Source organism: Hippopotamus amphibius, chromosome 3, assembly GCF_030028045.1.
Source record: "Hippopotamus amphibius kiboko isolate mHipAmp2 chromosome 3, mHipAmp2.hap2, whole genome shotgun sequence".
NCBI lineage: Eukaryota > Metazoa > Chordata > Mammalia > Artiodactyla > Hippopotamidae > Hippopotamus > Hippopotamus amphibius.
This window is the reverse complement of record NC_080188.1, coordinates 110,281,474-110,309,128: the sequence shown is the minus strand read 5'-3', so window position 1 is coordinate 110,309,128 and position 27,655 is coordinate 110,281,474. Positions and strand designations below refer to the sequence as shown.

The following is a 27,655-nucleotide window of genomic DNA, read 5'->3' as shown; positions in this document are numbered from 1 at the left end:
TCATTGACATGATAATTTGGAATTGACTATCTTCCTAACAGTCTCTTTCACATCTTTGTTCCTGAGACTATAGATCAGTGGGTTCAGCATGGGGATGACCACTGTGTAGAAGACAGAGTGCGCCTTGACCATGAGCCATGAACTTTTGGAGTTAGGAACACAGTAGAGAAAAAGGATGGTCCCGTAGAAGATGGTAATGGCAGTCAGGTGGGAGGCACATGTGGAGAAGTCTCTGAGGCACCCCTCCGTGGAATGCATCCTCATAACAGTGGCGAAAATGAAAGCATAGGAAGTAAGAATGACCATCAGGCTGCTTATTTCATTGAATGTTGTAGTGACTAACGTGATCTCCTGGCTAATGTAGGGGTCAGAGCAGGAGGCAGCAACAATAGTGGCCGTCTCACAGAAAAAGTTATTTATGATATTATTTTCTCCTAAGGACAATTCTGATAGAAGGTAAGTAAGAGTCAGGGAACAGACTATACCCCAAGAGTATGTTGTACCCACCAATAAGGAGCAAAGCTTCTGGGACATTACAACTGTGTAGAAAAGAGGCTTACAAACTGCCACAAAGCAGTCATAGGCCATCCCTGCCAAGATGAATGTTTCTGTCACCACAAATATGCAGGCAAAGAAGAACTGCATGATGCATTCTGTGAAGGAGATGGTTCTGTCTTCCACAACCAAGTTTTCTAGTAATTTGGGTGTCACTACTGTTGAGTAACAGAAAGCAACTGACTGAGGAAGAAGTACATGCAAGTGTGGAGTCTGGGGCTGACCAGTTCACCCTAAAGGAACTCAGCCTGGAGAAAAACATTGCCCCCTGAGGCACTCAGGATGGAAAAGTACAGGACACTTGCTCTAAATAGTTAAGACACATATCAGTGGAATGATTTCAAGAAGCTCAGACTCTGCATCTTCCCATACACTGAGAAGTGCTAAATTCATTAACTTGAGATGTCTGGTTTTCTTTAATTAATAGTAACCTTCTGGTGTTCCAGCTATGTGGTTTTTGTTGCAAAAGCCCTGTATATCCTGGCTCCTCCCTTGCCTTTGCAGAGCAGTCCCATAGAACTATCTGCAAAGCTGTCTTCCAGGTTTAAGTTTGTAGAATAAAAACTTCCAGGTTTAAGGATAAGTTTTTAGAATAAAAAAAAATAATGCTCAACTTTTAGGTTGTGCATTTCCTTTTCATTTCATTGCATCCTGTGTTCTTTGGAAGGAAAACCCTTAATTGTGTGCACAGCTCACACTTAAATGGTGGAGAGTTTGAGGACAGAGTATCTACATAGATATTTTGTAATTCTTTTGTCTTTTCTTATTTATTTATTTATCATTACAACTCATGGATACTTTGAGTGCAAACTATGGATGTTTATTTTGTACTTTGATTTATGTCTCAATTCTATGTTACTTATATCATTACCACTCATGGATATTTAATTTGTACTTTGAGTTATATCTCAATTCTATGTTATTTATTTTGTTGCTGGCTTTCTTCCAGCTCTGGGCACTGGGGGCTCTTTCATTTGTTCCCTTTGGGGTATCTTCATCAGCATGTGAATTTGTGAAGGGAAGGGACACTTTAGGGAATGACTTTCTGCAGAATTCTATATTTTGCATCATTTGTTTTTAAATACAGCTCCATGGATGGCAGAAGCCATGCACTTTCCAGTCAAAATCTTGTGTGAGAGTGGATTTCAGAAAGTGTGGGATAAACTTGGAATCAACTTTGTCTTCTGCAGTGCAAGTGAGAAGCTAAGCCTCCTTGTCAGATCAAAGAGTTCCTGGTTCCAGATAAACAGAATTTCAGGATCACTTGTTTTATTCTCCTTTGAGTAAAGGGTGTCCAAAATTTCCTTGGGATGAAAAGAGGACAACTGAACATCCTAACATCTGCATTAACTCTTACAAAGCTAATGTGATTTCTATTGGGTGTTAAAATAGTTTTATATAATACTTGGAGAAAGTGAATCAGATCAGTGTCACCATGAGTGTCTAATGCATACAACATATTTGTGGAAGAACACAAAGTTTAGAACATTTCTAGGTGTCTTCTATATTCTAAAGTCAGATGATGGAAATAAAGGACTTGTCCTGTAGCTTCTAATGAAAAAGATCACTGCTTGGTAAGGCCTATTGGAATGGGGCTTGTGAGAGATAAGCAAATAGAAATAAGATCTGCTTGGGAGCTTCAGGATATGTTCTGTAGATAATTGGTGATGGGTGTAGCAGAGTTCAGGCTTCCCTTTGCTTCAATGGCATCTGAGTGTAGTGTGGTGAGAAACACTATTAGACTGTATGTATAGGATACTTTCTTAAAGTTTTCATTCATTCAACAGTTATTTGTTAAACACCTGCTCTTTTCTAGGTGCTCAAATTCAGTAGTCTATGGACAAAAATTATGATCTTGTTGCTTTATTCCAATTTGTCACTTGCATATATGTAATTCTAATATATGTATATTTGTATATCTACATAGGTATACAGGTATAAATATACGAGGGTGAGTCAAAAATTATCTGCACTCTTGCTGTAGAATTTATATAATTTTTAATGTAACTGCAGTGTGGATAATTTTTGACTCACCCTCATATATAACATGAATTATTTATCATCTATCTCTCTATCATCTATCTTCCTATCTATATCTATCTATCTTACTATCTACCTACCCCTCAATCTATATGTATAAATATACTGATATATAGATCAGGAGAAATATTTATCTATTATTCTTCATAGATATAAAATGCAAATATTTTTTTAAATTGATTGCTGAAGAGCTTTAACCAGCCTGTATTTGCAAAGCATCCAAGAAAACCCTGAATATTTCATTACAATACAGTGTGATTAAAAAGCATCGAGTTCCAAACAAACAAACAAAAAAAAAGCATCGAGTTCTATAACAACCTCTATGTGTAACTCGGCATCTTACTCAAGCTCTTGAGTCTTGTGTTCTCCCCAAAATATCACTGTCTTTCTTGCCTACATCAGAAGACAGTTGCTACAGCTCAGGGATAGGCCAATGTGAATAATAGTCCATCAACTAAGATTAGGTTTTAAAAAACTTTATTTTTTTAATGCAACACATCATAGTGATGTTTTTCAACATCTTGTGTATTTTACCAAAGAGCACATCTTAAAAAATAGCAATGCCTCATGTATCTGATGCCAAGAAAACAGCTTCCTCACACAGAGAATACAAATTCATGTTCTTGCTGACATTCTTCAAAATATAATTTCTTTCTATAGAAGAGCGCATGTGTGCTGTATATATTATCCTGTTTTTAATTAAGACTTACCATCCTAGCATATTATTCTGTCCTCTGATGTTTCACTTGAAAATATACTTTAGATATATTTTATATTTAGATACCACTGCATCTATATCTGCTTTGTTTTCATGAATGGCTCTATCAATGGATGGTATCGATATAAGTACCATCTCTTAATCATTAAAATCCCTTTAGATGGGTTTTGTCTTTTTCATCTTTTGCTACCATAGAAGGTGTTGCAATGATAGTTGTGCTTGTGAGTGAAGGTATCTGTAGGAAATGGAATTACTAGATCCACGTCTATGTACACTTGTTAGAGATGTTGAAAATTACCACTTAGATTGTGTCCACTTAGATTCCTACAAAAGTAAGTGGGATAGACAGTTACCCAAAACTTGTCTGCCTTCTATGTCAACAGACTTGCACCACAAATAAAACTTTATTAAAATGATGCATTAAATTTCAGTGGATTTACCAGTGAATACAGTTGAGCATTTATTCATAGGCTTACTTATATGGAATAAGGAGAAAAGTGTCTTCTAAAATTGATTCTTTTGCCTGTTATTTATTTTAGTGGATTTTTAAGGTTAACAAGTGAAATCAATTCCTACTTGAAAATTTTATTTTTATCCAGAATATAAGTTGTAAGTATACTTTAGCTGTTGATCTCTTATAATTGGCTAATTTTTAAAGCTATTTATTGGAATATAATTGCTTTACACTGTTGTGCCAGTTTTTGAGGTACACCAAAGTGAATCAGCTGTATTTATACATATATCCCCATATACCCTCCCTCCCACGACTCCCTCTCACACTCTTTATTCCATCCCTCTAAGTCATCACCCATCATTGAGTTGATCTCCCTACGTTATACAACAGCTTCCCGCTAGCTATCTATATTCCATTTGGTAGTATATATATATATGTCAATGCTACTCTCTCACATCATCCCAGCTTCCTCTTTGTCTCCCCCACCACACCTGCGTACTCAAGTCCATTCTCTACATGTGCATCTTTATTCTTGCTCTGTCACTGCGTTCAAGAGTACCATTTTTTTTATATTCCATATATATGAGTTAGCATGCGGTATTTGTTTTTCTCTTTCTGGCTTACTTCACTCTGTGTGACAGTGTCCAGGTCCATCTACCTCACTACAAATAACTCAATTTCTTTCCTTTTTATGGCTGAGTAACATTCCATTGTATATATGTGCCACATCTTCTTTATCCATCATCTGTTGATGGACATTTAGGTGGCTTCTATGTCCTGGCTATTGTAAATAGTGCTGCAGTGAACATTGTGGTACATTTCTTTTTGGATTATGGTTTTCTCTGGGTATATGCCCAGTAGTGGGATTTCTGGGTCATATGATAGTTCCATTTTTAGCTTTAAGGAACCTCCAAACTGTTTTCCATAGTGGGTGTACCAATTTACATTCCCAGCAACCGTGCAGGAGGCTTCCCTTTTCTCCACACCTGCTCCAACACTTATTGTTTCTAGATTTTTTTGGTGATGGCCGTTATGACTGGTGTGACATGATACCTCATTGTGGCTTTGACTTGCATTTCTCTAATGATTAGTGATGTTGAGCATCTTTTCATGTGTTTGTTAGCCATCCATATGTCTTCTTTGGAGAAATGTCCATTTAGGTCGTCTGCCCTTTTGTGAATTGGGGTATTTGCCCTTCTGCTATAAAGCTGCATAACCTGCTTGTATATTTTGGAGATTAATCCATTGTCTGTTGCTTTGTTGGCAAATATTTTCTCCCATTCTGAGGGCTGTCTTCTTGTCTTGTTTATGACTTTTTTTGCTGTGTCAAACCTTTTAAGTTTCATTAGGTCCCATTTGTTTATTTTTTATTTTATTTCCATTATTCCAGGAGGTGGGTCACAAAGGATCTTGCTTTGATTTATGTCGTAGAGTGTTCTGCCTATGTTTTCCTCTAAGAGTTTTATAGCGCCTGGCCTTACATTTAGGTTGTTAATCCACTTTGAGTCTATTTTTGTGTATGGTGTTAGGAAGTGTTCTAATTTCATTCTTTTACATGTACCTGTCTGATTTTCACAGCACCACTTATTGAAGAGTCTGTCTTTTTTCCATTGTATATTTTTGCCTCTTTTGTCAAAGATAAGGTGCCCATATGTGCTTGGGTTTATCTCTGGGCTCTCTATTATGTTCCATTGATCTATATTTCTGTTTTTGTGCCAGTATCATACTGTCTTGATCACTGTAGCCTTGTAGTATAGTTTGAAGTCAGGAAGGCTGATACCACCATCAGGGTGATGGTGGACTCGTAGAATGAATTTGGGAGTGTCCCTCCTTCTGCTATATTTTGTAAGAGCTTGAGAAAGATATGTGTTAACTCTTTTCTTAATGTCTGATAGAATTCACCTGTGAAGCCATCTGGCCCTGAGCTTTTGTTTGTTAGGAGATTTTTAATCACAGTTTCAATTTCAGTATCTGTGATTGGTCTGTACATATTTTCTATTTCTTCCTGGTTCAGTCTTGGAATAGTTTTCTAAGAATTTATCCATTTCTTCTAGCTTATCCAATTTATTGGCATAGATGTTTGTAGTAGTCTCTCATGATCTTTTGTATTTCTGCGGTGTTGGTTGTTACTTCTTTTTCATTTCTAATTGTGTTGAATTATGTCTTCTCCATTATTTTCCCTGATGAGTCTGGCTACTTTTATCACTTTTGTTTACATTCTGAAAGAACCAACTTTTAGTTTTATTAATCTTTACTATTGTTTCCTTCCTTTCTTTTTCATTTATTTCTGATCTGATCTTTATGATTTCTTCCCTTTTGCTCACTTTAGGTTTTTTTTTTTGTTGTTGTTGTTCTTCTCTCTCTAATTGTTTTAGGTCTAAGTTTAGGTTGTTTATTTGAAATTTTTCTTGTTTCTTGAGGTAAGATTTTATTGATATAAACTTCCTTCTTAGATCTGCTTTGGCTGTGTCCCATAGATTTTGGGTTTTTCTGTTTTTATTGTCATTTGTTTCTAGGTATTTTTTGATTTCCTCTTTGATTTCTTCACTGATTTCTTGGTTGTTTAATAACATAATGCTTAGTCTCCATGTGTGTGTGTTTTTTTTTTTTTTTTACAGTTTTTTTTTTTTTTCCTTTAATTGATATATAGCCCCATGGTGTTGTTGTCGGAGAAGATGCTTGATAGGAATTCAGTTTTCTTGAATTTACTGAGGCTTGATTTGTGATCCAAGATGTAATATATCCTGGAGAGTATTCTGTGTGCACTTGAGAATAAATTGTATCCTGTAGTTTTTGGATGGAATGTTCTATAAATATCAATTAAGTCAAGATGGTCTAATGTGTCATTTAAAACTTGCATTTCCTTATTTATTTTCTGTTTGGATGATCTGTCCATTGGTGCATGTGGGTGTTAAGGTCTCCTACTATTATTGTGTTACTGTCAATGTCCCCTTTTATGGCTGTTAGCATTTGCCTTAGGTATTGAGGGGCTTCCTATGTTGGGTGCATAGATATTTACAATTGTTATGTCTTCTTCTTGTTTGGATGCCTTGATCATTATGTAGTGTCCTTCCCTGTCTCTTATGGTAGTCTTTACTTTAAAGTCTAATTTGTCTCAAATGAGTATTGCTACTCCAGCTTTCATTTGACTTCCATTTGCATGAAGTAACTTTTTCCATCCCCTTACTTTCATTCTGTATGTGTCCCTAGGTCTGAAGCGGGTTTTTTGTAGACAGTATATATAAGGGTCTTGTTTTTGTATCCATTCAGGCAGTCTGTTTCTTTTGGTTGGAGCATTTAATACATTTACATTTAAGGTGATTATTGACATGTGTGTTCCTATTACCATTTTCTTAATTGTTTTGGGTTTGTTTTTGTAAGTCTTTTCCTTCTCTTGTGTTTCCTGCCTAGAAAATGTCCTTTAGCAATTGTTGTAAGGGCTGGTTTGGTGGTGCTGAATTCTTAACTTTTATTTATCTGTAAAGCTTTTGTTTTCTTCATCTAATCTGAATGAGATTCTTGCTGGGTAGAGTATTCTTGGCTGTAGGTTTTTCTCTTTCAAGACTTTCAGTATATCCTGACACTCCCTTCTGGCCTGCAGAGTTTCTGTGGAAAGATCAGCTGTTATCCTTATGGGTTTGCCTTTATATATTATTTGTTGCTTTTCTCTTGCTGCTTTTAATACTTTTCCTTTGTGTTTAATTGTCGTTAGTTTGATTAATATGTGCCCTGGTGTGTTTCTCCTTGGGTTTATTCTGTATGGGACTCTCTGAGCTTCTTGAACTTGATTAATTATTTCCTTTCCCATGTTGGGGAAGTTTTCAACCATAACCTCTTCAAATGTTTTCTCAGACCCTTACTTTTTTTCCTCTTATTCTGGGATGCCTATGATTTGAATGTTGGTGGGCTTAATGTTGTCACCAAGGTCCCTGAGGCTGTCTTCCATTCTTTTTATTCTTTTTTTGTTTGTTTTTCCTGCTCTGTGGCGTTTATTTCCCCCATTCTATCTTCCAACTCACTAGCTCCTTGTTCTGCCTCAGTTATTCTGCTGTTTATACCATTTAGAGTATATTTAATTTCAATTATTGTGTTCTTCATTACTGTTTGTTTTCTCTTTAGTTCTTCTAGGTCTTTATTAAATGTTTCTTGTATTTTCTCTATTTTGTTTTTGAGATTTTGGATCATCTTTATTATCGTTACTCTCAATGCTTTTTCAGGCAATTTTCTTATTTCCTCCTCATTTATTTGGTCTTGTGGGTTTTTATCTTGCTCCTTTGCCTGCAAGGTATTTCTTTGTTTTCTCCTTTTGTCTAATTTATAGTACTTTCTATCACCTTTCCCTATGCTGTCTAGTAGTAATTCCTCTTGTTTCTTCTTTCTGCCCCCTGTGGTGGGGTTGGTCAATTGTCTTGAGTAGGCTTCCTGGTGGGAAGGTCTTATACCTGCTTTCTGCTTTCTGTGTGCATCTGAGTCTCTTCCCTCTGGTGAGCAGGGCCATGTCAGGTGGTGGGTTTTAGGATATCTGTGAGCTTAATATGGCTTTATGTAGTCTGTGTGCTGATGGGTGGGTTTATGTTCTTGTCTTGTTTGTAGTTTGGTGTAAGCCATCCATCACTGGCAGTTGCACGCAGTCAGGAAAAGCCAAGTTTTAGACTCTGATAGAGGCCTCCAAGAGAATTCTCTGCAGTTAATTTTCCCTGTGTCTGAGGACTCTCTAGTGTTCTAGCATCCTGGACTCAGTGATCCCTTCCCAGAGCCCCCAACTTGACTTCTGGTTGATGTCACTTCTTCCTACAATAAAAGGGATTAAAAAAGACTACCCAAGCCCTGGACTAAAGGCAAAAGCATAAGTCAAACAAATATTAAATCAAGGAAACACGTACAGACAGGCACAGGAAAAACAAAAAACAAACCCAATAGAACATAAAGCTCTAGAACAACTTGACAGAAGAACCCTAATATGCAATCAGACAATCAAAGAGAACACCAACAAAAATTCAAAATCAAAACAAAACAAAAAAACAAACAAAAAATCCCCACCAAAACACAAAACCAGGGGAATTGTAAAAATGAGGACCAAATATAACAAAGAACAAGAGAACAACCAGACAGACTGAAGATCCCCAAAACAAAATCAAACAATTATAATTAGAACTAAGATAAAGACAAAACCTAAAACAAAAACCAAAGCAGTGTGTCATCAGAAGAATAAAGCAAGGAAGCAGAGCAGACCAATAATATTGTTTAAAATTATAATAAGATAAAATAAACTAACAAGTAATAGAACACAGAGCAACAGAAGAGTGTAGTATGACTGAAAATATAAAAAGAAAAAGAAAAAAGAAACAGAAATGTATAAAAGATGAAGAAGAGAAGATGGGGTGATAAACTCAGGACTACAAAAAAGCTATCTAGAAATAGAAATATATAAAGAGACTAAAAATAAAAATAAAAGTAAAAAATAGAATAAGAAATATGTTATAAAATGTGAAGATCCATTAAGGACTAAGATTGTAATTAAAAAAAAAAAAAAGCTAGAACTGACCATAGAATGGATCAGATGAGTATAATTAATAATAATAATTCTGTTTCCCTGGGGTCTCAGCTGTAAGTGTCCTTGTACCTGCCTTCAGCCTCAGGCCAGCTTTGCCTCCCCAGAAGGACCTCTTCTGCCTCTGGGTTGGAATCTGGACCTGCTGTGGGTCCTGTGGGTCCACTTAGGCTCTGATCTGTCCCAATTCCTATGTGTACCTGCTCCCACAGTCCACAGCTGCCATAGTTTCACCTTTTATATTTGTGGGAACATTCATTGTTTACTCAGTTATTCCAAAGACATAGGGCCTACCTACTGATCAAAGGGATTTAGTCTTCAGTGTGTATGTCTGATGGAAAGATTTCAGAACCTCTTCCTTAGCCTCCCATCCCTGGTGTTCATCTTTGGTATTGCATGTGGTATAACCACCTGAGTCTGGTCCTGAGCCTGCCTTGGAGCTCTTTGGGTCTGCCTCAGTGAGGTAGTGTTGATGCTGAATGTGCAGGGATGCCAGGGGAATTGGTATAGCAAATCTGGCCTTAGTGTTGTTCTTTATTGGTGCCTGGTGCAAGGCACCCAATGGGAAGCCCTCAGGGGCTTTTTGTATTACTCTGCAACTAGCAGAGCTTCCTTTATTGTTCATTTGTAGGTGCCAGTATGTGGGGAGAGAGAAGGTACAATAGTGTCTCCTTCCTCCTTCCTTGAGTAAACAGTAGCACCCTGCCTGGGTTACAGGAGCCCTGATGGTAGAGGTGGTGCAGAGGGAAGCTGGTGGGCTTGCGTGTAAGCAGAATGTCTCCAGAGCTGGGCCACTCTGCAGACTTCTTCTGGCTCTCAGCTGCAGGCACACAGGGCCAGCCCCGCCAGGGGGCTTTTTCTATCCCTTGTGGACCACAGCAGCCAGGTCCAGAGGAGACCTCCATTTTTTCCTCACAGGCACTGAGAGAGAGGCTACAACTATGTCTCCTCCCCACTTCTTGTGAGTCAGCAGTAGCATGCCACCACCATGTCTGCCCAGCTTTCCTTGGTAGGCATTCTCTGCTGTGGATTTCTTCCCTCCTGTCCCCTCAGTCCACCTCCCCAGACCCAACAACATTTCTCACCCTGAACCAGTTCTCTGATTCCCACATTCCAGCTCCCAGACCCCCTGTACAACTGTGAACCCCCGTCTCAGTTTGAAACACACATAGCCATTGTGCGGACCCTCTGTGTGTTTCTCACTCTTTCCCATCTGCCACAGAGCAGCAACTTCACCCCCTTTGGACAATCCAAATGCCTCCCTTCGGACACAATCAAATTCCCCATTGGAGAGGGGATTTCTCTGTCAGATAAATGTTGTTTCCATGAATATGGCAATCTCTCCTCTGTTTCAGCTACCCCACCCCAGGGTGTAGGACCTATCCCTTTCTTTTCTTCTCCTCTTCTTTCTCCTTTTTTTTTTTTTAACCCCTCTGTCTTACACAGTTATGTCAGGATCTTTGTATTCCTTTCTGGTGTCCAAGGTCCTCTGCTGGTGTTCAGCCAATTTTTTTTGTGGGAATTATTGCATCTTTTGATGTATTCCTGTGGCATCTGTAGAGAGGGATGCATTCCATGTCCTTCTACTTTGCTGCCAACATTTTACCCCCATAATTTGTTACTGACTATGCTATTATTAGGTAAATATAAAGACACATAAAACAATTTGTCTAGTATTTGACATATAGCTAGATATAAATAAAATATAATTGTCTTTTTATTTCTATCTTCTCTTACTTGAGGTGAGAGTACAGGACATTCAAGATATATCAACATATCACAAAAATTCTATTGAAAAGTTTCACCACTTTTTCCAAATTCCTGGTGAAACTGGAGTGTTATGATTTTTTGAAAATGTTTTCTTTCATGTTTTCCTTCATTTTAGACTCAGTAACACTTTGTGTCTTAAGTAAACACGTGGAAAGCCTTAGAAAAATAAAGAATAATATATTATAATTTAAAGATTATAGATTTTAATAATGGAAGATGAATTTAAAACTGTAAACACCTAGAAAGGTTTGAGAAGTCAAGCAACAATATGTAAACTTAGTGAAAGTAACAGATTAAAATAAGTTCCATTATGGCCTGGACCAGCTGACTATGTATTCATTGCTAAAATTTTATATTTATTGTTTCTTTCTCTCCACCTTACCTTCTATCTTGTGTTTGTGTTTATTAAGTCTGAAAAAAAATTACTTTTTATTATGTTCCTATTTCTTATATCATTATTTTCATTTACAATCTGGGAAATAGATTGAAGTATTATAAATTCCATTTTATTCAGGTAAAAGTAGTACACAGCAGATAAATTATTACCAATTTAAAAGTGGCTGTTCCATATTTATTTGGCCTCCAACCCTAGAATTCATATCATAAGTATTTTTTTTTTCCTTTCTCTTTTGCAGATTTGTTCTAACAAGTGCTTTCCCCTCATCAAGAGAAACAATGCTGCAAAATAACAGTGTCACTGAATTCATACTGTTAGGACTGACACAGGATCCTGAGATGCAGAAAGTGGTGTCTGCAGTGTTCTTCATTTTCTATGTGGGAATCATGGTGGGGAATTCACTCATTATTGTGACCATCAAGTCCAGCCGGACACTTGGGAGTCCCATGTACTTCTTCTTATTTTATTTGTCCTTGGTTGATATCTGCTTTTCAACTTCCATGGCCCCCAGAGTAATTGTGGATGCCCTGTCTACAAAAAAAATCATATCTTACAATGAGTGCATGACTCAAGTCTTTGCACTGCATTTTTTTGGCTCCATGGAGATCTTTGTCTTCATTCTCATGGCCATTGATCGCTATGCAGCCATCTGCCAGCCTTTGCATTACCCAACCATCATGAGCCAGCAAGTTTGCATCATCCTGATTGGTCTTGCCTGGGTAGGGTCTTTTATACACTCTTTGGCTCAGATTATGCTGGCCTTGAGATTGCCCTTCTGTGGATCCAATCTGATTGATCACTATTGCTGTGATATGCAGCCCTTGTTGAAACTTGCCTGCATGGATATTCATGTGATGAACCTATTGGTGGTATTCAATAGTGGGGCCCTTTGCACAATCAGTTTTATAATTCTGATGATCTCATATATTGTTATCCTGCATTCACTGCGGAACCACAGTGCAGAAGGGAGGAAAAAAGCTCTCTCCACTTGCACTTCCCACGTCATTGTGGTTGTCTTATTTTTCGGTCCATGTATATTTTTATATACCCGCCCCCCAACCACTTTGCCCACGGACAAGATGATAGCAGTATTTTATACTATTGGAACACCCTTCCTCAATCCACTCATCTACACACTGAGGAATGCAGAAGTGAAAAATGCCATGAAAAAATTATGGCATGTCAGAATTACTTCAGAAAGCAAAAGATGACTTATTGAGTCATGGTTTGACTGAATCTGTACAGATCTCATATATGATAGTGTATGATTATTGTGAGAATAACATACAATCACATAAAAAAAAATGTGAGTTGCTATTTCTTTCTATTTCCCAGATAAGATGAATGCCATGGGTTCTCATTCCTTAAGTGGACCAAACTTGCCAATTATAACCATGTTCACCTGTCAAAGTTTATCTTGAAATAAATTCAGTAAAAAGCATGAGTTTTCTTATTCTAATTTATTTTTAATTTCTGGGGCATTACAAAGTTCAGTGTCTACAGGTCATGCATTGAAATGTCATGATTCCATCAAAAAATGATCTAATGTATTCCTCCAAAAAACCAGTGTGTACATGCACACATACACACACTGTACAGGAGCTTACAGTTAGATAAATGAAAGATTGAAATTAAGAAGTAAAGCTGAAAATAAAATAAGCTAACATACAGGTGAAAATATTAATTTAAGATAATAGAATAAATTATACAGAGATAGAAAACATAGAAGTTTTCTGGTGGTTTAAAAGTACTTGTAGTCAAATTAAAATGGGTAAAATGTTGTAATTTTTAAATGACTTATGGGAAATGACACCAATTCAATCTATAATTTTGATATGATCACCTGCCCTCAAAAGTGATTCACCTAAAAGAGAGACTTTTGAATTCTAAATACAATTTCATTTCTCTCAGGAAGAAGTAGAATGACTGAAATGTGTCCAGTACATTTTATCATATTTGTGTCTCAAAAAATAGTATAAATTTGGGTATGTCTATTTAACATATACAAACAGCAAATCTGAATTTCAGAGAAGTGAACACATTCTTGAGATTGCTCAGTTAAGAATCACCACAAGCAATGTTTCAAACCAGAGACCTGTGTCTTCCATGTTAGTAATAAATGCCTCTAACCCACTTTATCCCTTGATTCAAACATCTGTAATGTGCCCTAAAACACAGGAAACATTAGGAATTGATGATGTGGTCATAAACTATTTTTATTCCAGCTTCAAGGTGGATAGTAGAATGTAATGATTAAGAGTGTGAGCTCTGAACTATGACTCAATGAATTTAAATCCTGGCCCTACCATTTATAGCTCTGTAACTTCAGGAAAAATAGATGGAATCCTGGGCCTAATTTTTTGTGTGTAAGTTGGAAATGAAAATAATCCCTATTGTATAGACTTATTATGAGGGTTAAATAAGATAGTATACATGAAGAACTGCAAATAAACACGAAAATTTAGTATGTGATATTTTCATCATAAAATTGATTTTTAAAAATTAGGATGGGAAGGATTTTGAAAGTTAGGAAATTTCTCATCACTGAAGATTTTCAAGCTTAAAGTAATCTATTCCTTTATAAGAATATGCAGAAAACTATGAAAGCACCAAAATGGAAGTCAATAAAGTTCACTGCAATTTCAAGATCTCATTAACTTTAATTCAGCTGTTTTTGTTGTCAACTACAATTCTGCTTATAAATAATGTACAACAAAACTAAAATTAGTGATATCTTGGCAACTGTAAATAAAGCTGCTATGAACACTAAGGAGCATGTATCTTTTCAAATTAGTATTTTTGTATTTTTCGAATACATACCCAGGAGTGAAATTGCTGGGTCATGTGATAGTTTTCATTGTAGTTTTTTGGGGAAAACTTCATAGTGTTTATCACTATGGCTGCACCAATTGACATTCCCATCAACAGAATGCAAGGGGTCTGTCTTCTCCACACACTAACCAACTTTTGTAATTTGTGTTCTTTTTGATGATAGCTGTTTGGACAGGTTGAGGTGATAGCTCATTGAGTATGGTGTTAGAGAATGGTCTAATTTCATTCTTTTACATATTGTGCTTCAGTTTCCCCAGCACCACTAATTGAAGAGACTGTCTTTTCTCCATTGCATAGTCTTGCCTCCTTTGTAAAGATTAATTGACCACCAAAAGGCACATGAGAAGATATTCAACATCATTAATTATCAGAGAAATTCAAATCAGAACTACAATAAGGTAGCTTATTATCTGACCTCACACCTGTCAGAATGGCCATCATCAAAAAATCCACAAAAAATAAACACTGGAGAGGGTATAGAGAAAATGGAACCCTCCATCACTGTTAGAGGGAATGTAAATTGGCACCACCACTGTGGAGAACAGTATAGAGGGTCCTTAAAAACTAAAAAGAGAGCTACCATGTGATCCAGCAATGCCACTCCTGGGCATATATCTCAAGAAAACTATAATTAGAAAAGATATATGCACCCCAATGTTCACTGAAGCACTGTTTACAATAACCAAGACATGGAAGAAACCTAATGTCCACTGACAGAGGAATGGATAAAGTATTAGTGGTACATATATACAATAGAATATTACTCAGCCATGAAAAATAACAAAATAATGCCATTTGCAGCAACATGGATGGACCTAGAGATTATCATGTTAAGTGAAGTAAGTCAGACAGAGGAAGACAAATATATGACATTGCATATAGGCAGAATCTAATATAAATTATGCAAGTGGACTTATTTACAAAACAGGAACACTCAGAAACTTAGAGAATAAATTTATGTTTATCATGGGTAAAGGTTGTTTTGGAGAGGGATAGACTGGGAGTTTCAGATAAAATAGATTACGAATAAGTACTTACTGTATGGCAGAGGGACCTTAGCTCAATATTCGGTAATGCTTTAAATTGGAAAAGAATCTGAAAAAGAAAAGATACAATAATGGGTATAACTGAATCACTTTGCTTTACATGTGTACACACTGTACTGACACATAATTATCAATTATACTCTAATATAAAATAAAAATTATAAAACAACAAACAAAAAACCCAAGGTATTGGTATAAGAATAAACATAAAAAAATCATTGAAACATAATAGAAAGTTTGGAAATAGAACTAAATGTATGAATTTTCTTACAAAGGTATCAAGGTAATTCAAGCAGAAATAATATATTTCTGAATAAATTTAAGCTGCATCAATTGGATGTCCTTTTGTGAAAAAAGGGAAACTCAATCACTACCTGGCAGTATAGACCAAAATTAACTCAAAATGAGTCAGACATCTAACTGTTAAAGCTAACCTGATAAAAAATCTGCAAGAAAAAAGTTTTACCTGGAGGTAGATCAATATTTACTAAATATGATACACGAGCAGGAGCCATAATGGAACTAAAAAGTTGAGTAATGTCAATATTTTAAATCTTCTGCTGGTTGGATATCCTTTTTTGAAAATGAAAAGGCAACCCACAGAGTAGGAGAAAACTATTATCTATATTTGTATGTACAAAATTTTACATTATATATAAATTTATGTGCAAAATTGTATACATAAATTTATTTTATATTTAAAATATATACATGACAAAAGAACTATATCTAGAATATATATATATATATATATAAATCAGCTGCAAGTTAGTAATAAGAAACCAGAATTCCTATTTTAAATTGCACAAAGATTTCCAAAGAAAATTCCAAAAAAGATATAGAAATTGCCTATAAAAACATTTAAAAAAATTCTCAATTTCAGTGGTCATCAGGATAGCAAATGAAAACCTCAATAATTTATCACTTTGTACCTCCTAGAATGACTAAAAGGAAAATAAAACCAAGTGCCAAGAATGTCAACAATTCACTTGTTTGAAATCAAAACTACTTTCTTGTGCTTTAGATATTGGTCATGTTTAATGTCACCTAGTATTTCATACTGACCATTACAAGAGTCGCAGACATAACTTATTGGAAACCTTTTAGAGTTTCTGTTTATATTCATTGCCGTCTAATGAATGTGAAAAACAGATTTTTGGATTCAAGTACTTTTAAATGGCTGCCCTTACTTTTATGCCCTCACTGCTCTCGCTCTGAAGCAATCAGTACTATGTTCCCAGGAAACTGTTTAATATTGATAAGAAGAAAGTAGGTCTCTCTCTGACATGAGGGCATAGGTTAGCTACACCCCAGGTCCCAAAGCTGGAATTATGCCATCCTTGTTATTCACGTGACATTAACCTTCTTAGAAAGCCAGGTTCTGATAGAGAAAGGGAACTCACATGTTTAGGCTGCAAGGGCAGGGAATACAATTCCCCACTCAAGAATGAGTGTTTCTCAAGCATATCTCTCCAGAATACTTGCTTCCAAGACAAAGCCTTTCCATCAAAGCAGATAATGAGTTCCTGAGAGAGAACAGAGCAGCTATAAAACAAGGTCCTTGAACCTGTATTGCAACCTTGTTAAACAACCATGCGTGAAACTGAAAGTGTCTCTTTCTGTTGTTTCCATTTCCAGAGAATGATTTGTTCAAAGTGGAAAGACCCTCTTGAATGTGTTTCCACCACACTTTCTGCCTCCTGACTTTTGGACCAGACCATTCATAGAAGATCATTTCTCCATGCTGTTCAAATGAATGTATTCTAAATTCAAGTTCCAGGTTTTCTGTGAAATCTTTTTAAGGCTTTAGGCTAGAAGGAAGGATTTAGACTAATAGAAAGACTTACTTATCTACTATAGATTTGATAGTAAATTATCTGAATAGCTTCTTTCTTAGTGTGTCATATCTTTCATATTGAAAATTACTTATCCCAAGAGGAGGTCAATTTGAAGATGGGATTCCTTCTGATCACCCTCAAATATCATTAATATCATCAAAGACCAGAAGGTAGATTTTTTAATAGTGCTGATGCTTAGTAAAGAGTGTTATTTTCCATATATACTAATCATTAAGTTTTAACACTTTTCAAATACAATAATAAAACATTTTACCTTCACCCCATTCTCCAAAAGATATTTGGTAAAGGTCATTAACCTAATCTGACAGATGAAAAATTTTAGTCTCATAGAGATTAGGAAATTTGTAAAACCCAGTGCCCTAACACCAGATATACATATTTTGCAATCAGACACTTCTTTTAATATTTCAGACTAATCATGAGAATGAAAACAAAATATGAATATACTTCACACTCAAGAAGATATAAATGTGAATATTAAACAATATCACTCATTTAGTCCAAACATGAATATGAAGAAGTCTTCCTGGGATCAATTGCTGTGCATAAAATATGGGTTTACATGACTTCCTTAAAAGTACAGTTGGAGATGATTCTACCTCAGTTTACTGCATGGTTAAATGTTTTTCTATATTATTGTGAAAAATATCAATTTTTCCCACTCCTGGGTGCACAAATAGTCATAAAAAGAAGTGACAGTCCTCTGTGTGTCCACAGCAGTGTGGTGGATATGTTCATATGTTTTCTCAGTCAATTCTCATAACAGCCTGTGAGGTGGATTATTTGTCTCACTCAGTACTAGAGGAAATAAGAATGTAAGGTGCCAAGAAATGCACCCCAGATCAAGAAGATGGAAATGGGAAAAGGCAAGATTCTAATCTGGTCTTTCTGACTCCCAAACCAATATGCTCAACTACTGGGACTGTCATTTTCAACATTCTGCAGAAGAGTCTGTGAGTTCACGCTTTATAGGGAAGTTGCAGATGGAAGAAATGTGAGTGAGGAAGAGACAAAGATAAAATGGAAATTTAATGTAATCAGTACTGCATAGTTATTAGTATTTGGGGATTCCAGTAAGTTATACTGTATGTGTATGTCTCTGAGTCTATTAAAAGAAGTTTTCTGATTCAACATTGTCCATCGTAATAATCATATAGGTCACAGATTAAGAATTTGGCGCAAAAAAAGGAAGTGTAATCTGAACTAATCTTAGCTCTGCTCTTTTCCACAGCTTGATTTTGGGTCAGATCCTTGACCTCTCTATGCTGCTACTTCCTAATGTGTAAGGTAAGTATAAAAATGATAGTGGTAACCACCTTAAAGTTCTTAATGAAGCTTAAATAAGAAAGTGTCTTCAGGCACAATAACTGTTCAGTAAGACTTAGCTATTATTAGTACTATTACTGTTAGGATTATATTTTACTATTATATATTAAGATTGTTTCTTATCTGCTATACAGATGCAATAGTACAATTTACATAGGTTGCAATCATGGATGGATATAGCAACTATCATTTAAAGTATATTTTGAGTTATTATAAAGTTGTTAGATTTAGGAAATGTTTATCAATTTTATTACAGTAGGTCCTGTATCTTTTCATGACTTTCCATTACCAATGCCCTGTTACACTGTATGTCAAGCATTAGAGATAGTCTGATACTAGTGATCCTATCTGTCTTCCATCCCCTTACTGAACCTCAGCCCACTTCATACAAGTCACACAAAGATCCTTCCTGGAATTGTATCCAACTTTCCCTCTTTCTCAAATCCCACTTCATCTTTACACACAAGTTTTTAATTTAATTGCATGGTTTCCCATTTCCTAAGAATAAAGGGAAAATCCCTTGGCTTTGCATTCATTGCCTTTACATCCATTTTCTACATCTCATTTCAGGCTTGGCTGCCGCTATAGGTGAGACCTATTGATTCACCTTAGGATCTGAGTCATGTCACACGTTTAAATGTGCACAGATGATATCCTGCCTATGTGTTCAAAAACTTCCTCATGGCTTTGACTCTCAGCATTAGTTTATCTTCCCTGAGGAGAGGATTTGAGCTCTCTTTAAGAAATCAGAAGCTTTCTTCTTATATCAAAAGAAAAAAAAACTCATAAGAATTCAGAACAGAATAGAATCTTGGCATTTATTGTATATTACATGCACAGGCTTAAGGAACTCCAGGTTGAGCTAATAAAAAGTGATTTATTTTTCAGGTAACATAATTAATTGTAATATAAGATACATGGAGAATAGGAAGAACGTGACTGAATTTGTTCTCCTGGGGCTCACACAGAATCCAAAGATGCAGAAAACCATATTTGTTGTGTTTTTGGTCATCTACATTGTCTCTATAGCAGGAAATGTGCTCACCTTGGTGACCATCACTGCCAGCCCATTATTGGGGTCCCCCATGTACTTTTTCCTGGCTCATCTCTCTTTTATTGATGTTTGCTATTCTTCTGTCAATAGCCCTAAACTGATTGCAGATTCACTCAATGAAAAGAAGACCATCCTATTCAATGAATGCATGGTGCAAATCTTTGGGGAACATTTCCTTGGAAGCACTGAGGTCATCTTGCTTACTGTGATGGCCTATGACCGCTATGTGGCCATCTGCAAACCCTTGCACTATACAACCATCATGAGCTGGCAGATGTGTTGGCTGTTAATAGGAGTGGCATGGGTGGGAGGCTTTCTTCATGGATTCATACAGATCCTCTTCATCTTTCGATTACCCTACTGTGGACCTAATGTCATAGATCACTTTATGTGTGATCTGAACCCTTTGCTCGAACTTGCCTGCACTGATACCCATACTCTAGGGTTCTTTGTTGCTGCCAACAGTGGTTTCCTCTGTCTGTTGAACTTCCTCCTCTTGATGTGCTCCTATGTAGTCATTCTGCACTCTCTAAGGACCCACAGTTTGGAGGTGAGGCAAAAAGCCCTCTCCACTTGTGTCTCCCATATCATACTTGTCATCCTACTCCTGGTGCCCTGCATATTTGAGTACCTGAGACCAGCAGTTACTTTATCTATTGATAAAGCAGTTGCTGTGTTCTATACTTTGATAACTCCCATGTTAAATCCCTTAATCTATACCTTGAGAAATATACAGATGCAAAATGCCATTAGGAATTTGTGTAGTAGGAAAGATATTGAAGGTGATAAATAAAAGTTGTGTGGTGTCAGCATTGATTCTATTGATGCAAATGTCAAAAGGACATTGTTGATGATTTCAACGAAGAATATCTATGAGATAAAGGAAAAAAAAATAGCCACTAAAAAACACAGATTCTGCAAGGAGGAGAAGAAATGGGAGAAGAAAAAAGAAAAACAGCATGAATATACTTCTGCCTATTTGGAACATTGTACCAAATTGGGGCTTAGTTTTTCTAGTTTCATCAATATATTTGGGTTAATAAAGTCATTCTGATAAAACATAATAAAATAAATTTAAAAAACAAATTGATATTGAGTAGTAATCTCTGTAACAGTCTAAAGAAGTAGGCACTGCTATTGTCTTCATTTTTCAGGTAATTAAACAAACAGAAAAGAGAAAGTTCCAGAACAGAAATATAGAAGAACCAGTAACCTGCATCTAGCTGATCTCTCAGACCATGTTCTTAACTGCTGAATTGTGCTGTCAGGCAATGATGATAGGATGGTAACATAATTATAGTACTTACCATTTATTGAGACAGGGACTATGCTGGAATATATGCATATGTGTGTATATATATATATATATATATAAATTTTATATTATATACAACTATATTTATTATTTACATATATAGTTATATACTCATATATATTATTACTTACACTATTATATATATGAGTTCATTACATATTATTAAATTCTAATTTCCATTAATTATACTGCCCAGTTTTATGTGTCATAGTTGATGGTAATGTGATGACTGTAACACTGTGGTGTGTAACTACTTTGGGGGTGTAAAGCAATGGGCTATTTAACCTCTAAGGGGTGTGTAAGGAACATTACACATGTGTAAAAATGTCCTTGCCACATTCAGAATCATTTTGTACTGCTCATGTCACTATCTTATCCTGATAACCCCTCAAAAAGAGTGATGATTCAAGTAAAAGAATGTTTTAATACCAGACAGGAAATTTAATTTATTAAGTAAATTAAAATTTATACACTATCATATACTTACCTATTTGCTAACAAGAGTTTCTTCAAGTAGCTCAGTGTCTGGTTTATGAATGAATACATGTAAGTGTAAGGGAAGATGAGTAAATTCAATAAAATAAAGAGCAAAAAATGCAGTCATGGAGGCTAGGACATTTTTTCTACCTTAATCTATTTCAGACTCAGAGCAGTATTCTAGGTATATCCCTTTTGGAAACCCCTATGTGTCTTACTCCTGCTTAAAACAGGAACAAGGAAGAAATTGAAAATGAACGTGTTTTCTCATGAACACAGAGTTTACCATGATAGTCTCCCAGCTGTAAGATTTTATCATCCTATTTTTCATATATGTTTCTCTCAATCAGTTTCCTTTTTGGTAACACTCCATTATGAATTTTTTTCTTTTTTTTTTTTTTTTTTTTTAATTTGTAGCTCCATCGACACAAAAAATAACTTCATGGTAAATATATTCCATTCATTACATCCATCCTTCATTCATTAAACAAATATCTTTCAGCCCAGGGAATGTATCAGACACAATGATAGTTGCTGGGGCTTCAGCAATGAATAAAGAAAAACCTGAGTGATGCCTTCTCAGAGGCATCCACTGAGAGACTCCCAGAAGAGAGCAGAGAATTACAACACAGTAGTATACACAGTAAATAAGAGAGTGGAAGCACAGGGTACTTACTCTGAAAGCACTTTTGAGGGACACACAACAAAGATCTGGGGCTTCAGAAAAGATTCCAGGATAAAAAGACATCAAAGTTGGACTCAAAGGATGAAAAGAGTCAGCAGCGAGAACAGACATTGGTTGGAATAAGAGTGTTGTAGGAGAGGGAATACGTAACAAAGGCCAGAAAGTGAAATATGTAAGAGAATCCTAATGAATTTGACATAACTGTGGTTGTTAAACCAACTATGTATTCCACAATTGTTTATAGAATGTCCACTGCATTCCAGGCAACATGCTGGACACTTAGGTTTAAAGGCAAGATGTGAAGCTGGAGGGATAGGAACAAGAAAGATGGCACAGGGCCTCATAACTATGTTAAGGCTTAAAGCTAAGTACTATGGGGAAAATATTAGGTCTTTTTTTAATATTGAAGTATAGTTGATTTCCAATATTGTGTAAGTTTCAGGTGTACAGCCAAATGATTCAGTTATATATATATATATATATATATATACTTCACACACACACACACACACATATATATATTTCTTTCAGGTTATTTTTGGCAGGTATTTTAAGCTAGCAAAAGATGCAGTTAGATTTAAGTTTTAGAATGCAACTTTAGTTACAGTATACAAAATAAATTGAAGAAGATTAGTAGCAAAAAGAACGATAAAGAGGTTACCATAATTGGGGAAGAAGGGAGGCTTGCACTCCTCTGATTCCACTGATGATGCCGAATGTTGTGGACACTGCTGTATCTGGGTCAAATCTCATTCACTGCACCAGTGCGCCTAGAAGACAGCAGCTGTGTGCCTGGGCTGCTAACAGCTCATAGCCCCATTCTTTCTGCACAATTGCAGGAGAGAAAATTGGAACCACCTTACTTGGGGATTATGCCCACTGTCCCAGGGATCACAAGTAGCCAATGAATGACTGGAGCAGGAGTTAAATGGCTGGTTCCTGTGATTTAAAGTGGAACCAGTGCTATAGTACAACATATATTCCAGAGCTCCCAGGGCTCCAGGCTGAAGCCAAACTCTGAGTGGGAGTACATCCTTTTCCCCTACAATAGGCAGCCTCCTTCAGCCTTTCTCCTTATAAATTGCTTTCATAAAAATTTCATCTCAGTGTCTTCATCAAGAGGAACCCAAACTAAAATGGAGCAAAAGAGTTTTCAAGAAATATTTAGGAGTTATAAGCAAAATAACTTGACATAAGATGAAGATTTGAAAAGCAGAGTCATGAATGAAATCAGGATTATGGCTTTGATCACTGGAGCCTTGAGGAAACTGAGGAGAAGGAACAGAGAGAGGATGAGTGTTCTTTACCAGTGAAGATGTCTCTGTAACTCCAGAGGACATGCACACATCCTCTGTCTCAAGGATTAACCCTGCACTGGATGTGGAAGGTGTAATACCTTCCCTGCAGCAGTTGCCATGGAAGACAATGCTGATTCTCTTTAGGACCCATGTCCAATCCCCCTGTTTGCTTTTGGGCCTGTAACTAGTCACAGGCCCCAGCAGGCATGTAAAAGAGGTACATCAGGTGACATGTGAGGAGGTGCACTACACTCCAAAAGACTTGAGCCCTGAGTCAGGTGCAGCAATGTGAAACCCAACAGTTTACAAAAAGGTTAAATTAAAATTAGGTTTTTGACAGATGGAACAAATCAAGCTCACTTGTCTAGATGGCTGAATTTTTACAGAAAAGACACTTAGGTTTTTCATTTATCCTTGACAAGTCAATTTCTAAATTACCCGCTTTTCAAAGTTTGCATTTTAGAAAGATGGCAGAGATGAGAGTTCCTGAGAAGACCAGATAGGACATTTTTATCTAAAAGATAGAGGCAAGTTTTTCCTAGGATGACTTTGTTTCCCCTTTGTTTAATATTTACAAGGTTCTTAAGATAAATAGAGAAGGTAGTCAATCAACTTGTTCCCCACTGTCAGTTACCTGGGGCTCCTGTGGGGAAAATAGAATAAGATGTCTCAAGTCCAAGGGAGTCCTCTGGATTTTACAGGATGTTGGCACAAGGGAAATTGTCCTCTTGCAGAAGTGGCTCCCAGTCCAAATTGGGTGCCTATAGGGCTTTAGATGGTGATACTAAATCAGGCTCCTGTGCTCCAGGGGTTAACATAGAAACTTCTACTTGAGCCCCATGGATAGAGGGAACAGGAGGTAGTGAATATGATGGTGGGGAGGAGGGTGTTGGCACAACTGCTGGTGCAGCCTGCTCTTTTGCAAAACACTTCTAAGTGTGAGATCGTATAATTGAGTGAGCCATTCGGGGGCCATTGCTCTTCTGATCTGACCCAATGTTTATTGGGTCCACACCATATTACAATAGTACATCATGTCTTTCTCAGTCATAGGCTCATGGCTATGTTTTACCCATTTATCTAATATATGCCCCAAAGGGCTCTCCTTCGGAATAGGTGGAGTACTTCCCATTTTTATAAGTTTGATAACACCAAAACACAAAAGACACAAATTCCAACAAAAGGCCCCCCAAAATTCTAGCACCAATGTACCCAAAACCAAGACCAAAACCAATAAGCCATCCCGAATCGGGTAGACTTACCCTACAAAACCAACAAACTAGTTCCCAGTGAATCAGCTGCAAACCTAGTAGAGTCCAACAATCCCTCCCCCAACAGGGTACCCCAATCAAGCAAATTGGCTTATCCTGTAAAGAAAAACCCAAAATTAAGAGGGGAATATGTTCCCAGTATACACAGTGGAGTGACTTACATTAAAAACTGGAGTCAGTCTACTCATAACAAAAAAGGATGCACAAAACTAAAACAAGATAAGACCAAGACACATGAACTGGTTACTGAATTGGGTAGATTTACTTTACAAAATCAAGTCTGTGGACCCACAGAACTTGGTCAGTTCCTTGTTTCAACTGCAAGCACTGAGGTTGCTGGTGCCACTTCAAGGAATTTTGAAGGGAAGATCCTCAGGACAAATGGTCCTGGCAGCCGCACAGGCCTTACCTCAATGTACCCTGACTGGGGCCAGCTAGCCAAGAGTGGCAAGGCTCCTGGCTAGCTAAGCCACAATTTTTCCTGAATCCAAGCTCACTCTGCTCCCTGCACAGCATGACAATAAATCAGAGATGAGGTGTTGAGGCAAGGAACATGGCTTTATTCAGAAAGCCAGAAGACTGAGAAGATGGCAGACTAAAGTCTCAAAATAACCATTTTCTCAGGGTTTGGATGCCAGTTTCTTTTATAGCACAGAAGGAGAGGAGATGAGGAAGTAAATTAAAAAGGCCATAAGTTTTGCAAATACCCCCAGGAATGGTCAGTGTTTGGGAGGGAATGAGTTAATTTCTTCTTTCTTGCAGCCATCCACAGGTAGAACAGGGTCTGGATGTTTCCCTTAACAAAGGCACTTTGGTTTAACATTAATGCAGAGGGGTAGGATTCTCCAAGGCAGGCCATTAAGCATAGACAGTATCCTTCTAGCGAACAAAAGCAATAGAAATAAAAGGCTAAAGGAAAAGAAACGGATCCAACATGTAGTGTGATTGGCTCCTCCATGTTAAATTATTAGCATTAAACAAGAGAGTATATATAAAGAAATTTGAATAAACATGAAAATTCAGTATGTGCATTCATGTGCCAACAGGAATGTTTCTGTCACCACAAATGTGCAGGCAAAGAAGAACTGCATGGTGCATCCTGGGAAGGAGATGGTTCTGTCTTCCACAACTGAATTTTCTAGGAGTTTGGGTGTCACCACTGCTGAGTAACAAAAATCAACAAAGGACAAGTGGCTGAGGAAGAAGCACATGGGGGTGTGGAGTCTGGGGCTGACCTTGATAATCAGGACCACGCCCAGCTTCCCCACCACAGTGACCATGTAGATGGTCAGGAAACCCAGGAAGAGGGGCAGCTGGAGCTCCAGATATTCTGAGGAGCCCAAGAGAATGAAGGTGACTCCACCACTCGGATTTTCTTGGTTCCTGTGGACAACATATAAAAGTTGATTTAGAGAAATGAGAAGCAAAATTTGAATATGGCAGTTTAAAACTAGGACATATTGAGAGACTTAGTATCTATAAATAGTGTTGTGGAAAATATTTGGTTTCAACTCTTACATTGTTTCAAAAGCTAGAATTTACTAATATCACTGTTTGAGTATGAAATTTGTACAAATGGAATAATAAAGGAAGTCAGTTGAGAAAGGGAGAACAGAAATAGAGTTGACCCTGTAATAATTCAAATGATCAGACTCAGTATCCTCAGAGGCAGTTGGCTTCATGAGACAGCCCAGTCTAGCTTTTTTGAATGAATCCTAGTTTAGTTAAAATGCTGCTCTTGAAAGAAATACAGTTCTTTGTTGTACAATTTCCTCCCTGCCTAACGTGTTTAACTGTGGGAACTTAGAACACACAAGAAAATTAATTGACAGAGCAAGATTGTCAAGTTAATTTTGTTTATAGTTGTTACTATAGCTATTTCTGAATTTTCCTTTCCAGTTACTTGCTTACATTTAATCATACATTTCTTTCCCCATATTTTAGCTATTTCCTGCAGAAGAATAATGCACTTAATCAGCTATATTTACATAATTATTGAAATTTTAAAAATCTGTTACCCCTTCCCCTTGGTGTATATGTAATGGCAGGTATTTTGAGAGATTTGTGGTGGAAATAAACTTAATAATATTATCTCCAGACTGTTTTTATTATGCTGGAGATCATCCCATAACATCATTATCAGATGGTCAACTTAGTCTGCCTCAAAGCCTGCAAAGTTGGGTCATTGTTTCCTGAGGTATTACCATATGGTTTTTGCTTGGCTAGAGATTTTCCTGCTTTGTGTTGGTTTCAATAGACACAAAGATAATTCTTTCAATGCCTCATGGGCTAGTTTCTTGAACTCCTCCATTAATTTTATCTCTGTTTGACTCATGGTCATGATCATACTCTAGTTGTCAGCCCTCAAAAAAGTACCACTTTCATCCATATCTGTAACCTAATATATATTTTAATTATTTTTTGTCATTTACCATTTTATCATTGTTTATTCCACAGTTAAAATAAAATTCACATGAACAAAGATGAGATACTAGGATGAAGTAGGCATTCAATAACATTTATTGTATAAATGAATATATAAGTATGTGAATGAGTAAATTCTAGGCATGTAATATACATATTGGGGTAAAAGAAGTTATTCTTGCCTATTAAGTTAGCACCACAGTATAAACTCACAATGCACTGAGCCACATCTTGAGTCCTGCAAAACAAGTAGTCATAGTGAAACCCCATGGGACCTAAGCTACCTGAATTTGCATACATAAGGATACTTAAGGGGAAAAAGAGTGCATTGAATTTTTTTTTTTTTAGATAGCCTGTGTTACTCCAAAGTGCCTCAAATGTCTCTTTATGTCATTATAATTCATTCATCTCAAAGTTGCTTCTCACCTTTTACTGAAACCTAAAATGGCACTAAGCATAAAAGGAAGTTCATTACACATAGAATTCTGTAAAAATCATGTGTCTCATTTGGAGCTGAAATGAAACACTCTATTGCTTTTAGTCAGTTGTTAAGACTTTATCCTCGAAGACCATATAGAACACT

General features: G+C 36.6%; 3 protein-coding genes across 3 annotated transcripts; 2 read left to right on the top strand and 1 right to left on the bottom strand.

Annotated features, from left to right (window-relative positions):
- LOC130848636 (olfactory receptor 5D13-like) lies at positions 1-26,989 on the bottom strand. The gene is made up of 3 exons (XM_057727067.1): positions 26,853-26,989; positions 25,699-26,031; positions 1-604 (listed from the first exon to the last, which is right to left on the bottom strand). Exons 1-3 carry the CDS (start codon positions 26,987-26,989, stop codon positions 1-3), a joined length of 1,074 nt encoding a protein of 357 aa, XP_057583050.1.
- Positions 11,764-12,696, top strand: LOC130849129 (olfactory receptor 4C11-like). Its single transcript, XM_057727772.1, has one exon. The coding sequence runs from the start codon at positions 11,764-11,766 to the stop codon at positions 12,694-12,696; it is 933 nt and encodes a 310-aa protein (XP_057583755.1).
- LOC130849130 (olfactory receptor 4C46-like) lies at positions 19,454-20,395 on the top strand. The gene has a single exon (XM_057727773.1). It carries the CDS (start codon positions 19,466-19,468, stop codon positions 20,393-20,395), a length of 930 nt encoding a protein of 309 aa, XP_057583756.1. The 5' UTR covers positions 19,454-19,465.
- Positions 26,990-27,655: the final 666 nt, after the last annotated feature.

Bases quoted from the DNA above. Each gene is read 5' to 3' on its own strand.
- LOC130848636 (XM_057727067.1), bottom strand. From the start codon at position 26,989: ATGACCATGAGTCAAACAGAGATAAAATTAATGGAGGAGTTCAAGAAA. The intron at 26,032-26,852 runs GTAATACCTCAG...TGTTGTCCACAG, and splicing joins AGCCAAGCAAAAACCATATG to GAACCAAGAAAATCCGAGTG. The intron at 605-25,698 runs ATTCCTGTTGGC...GGTGACAGAAAC, and splicing joins ACATTTGTGGTGACAGAAAC to ATTCATCTTGGCAGGGATGG.
- LOC130849129 (XM_057727772.1), top strand. From the start codon at position 11,764: ATGCTGCAAAATAACAGTGTCACTGAATTCATACTGTTAGGACTGACA.
- LOC130849130 (XM_057727773.1), top strand. From the start codon at position 19,466: ATGGAGAATAGGAAGAACGTGACTGAATTTGTTCTCCTGGGGCTCACA.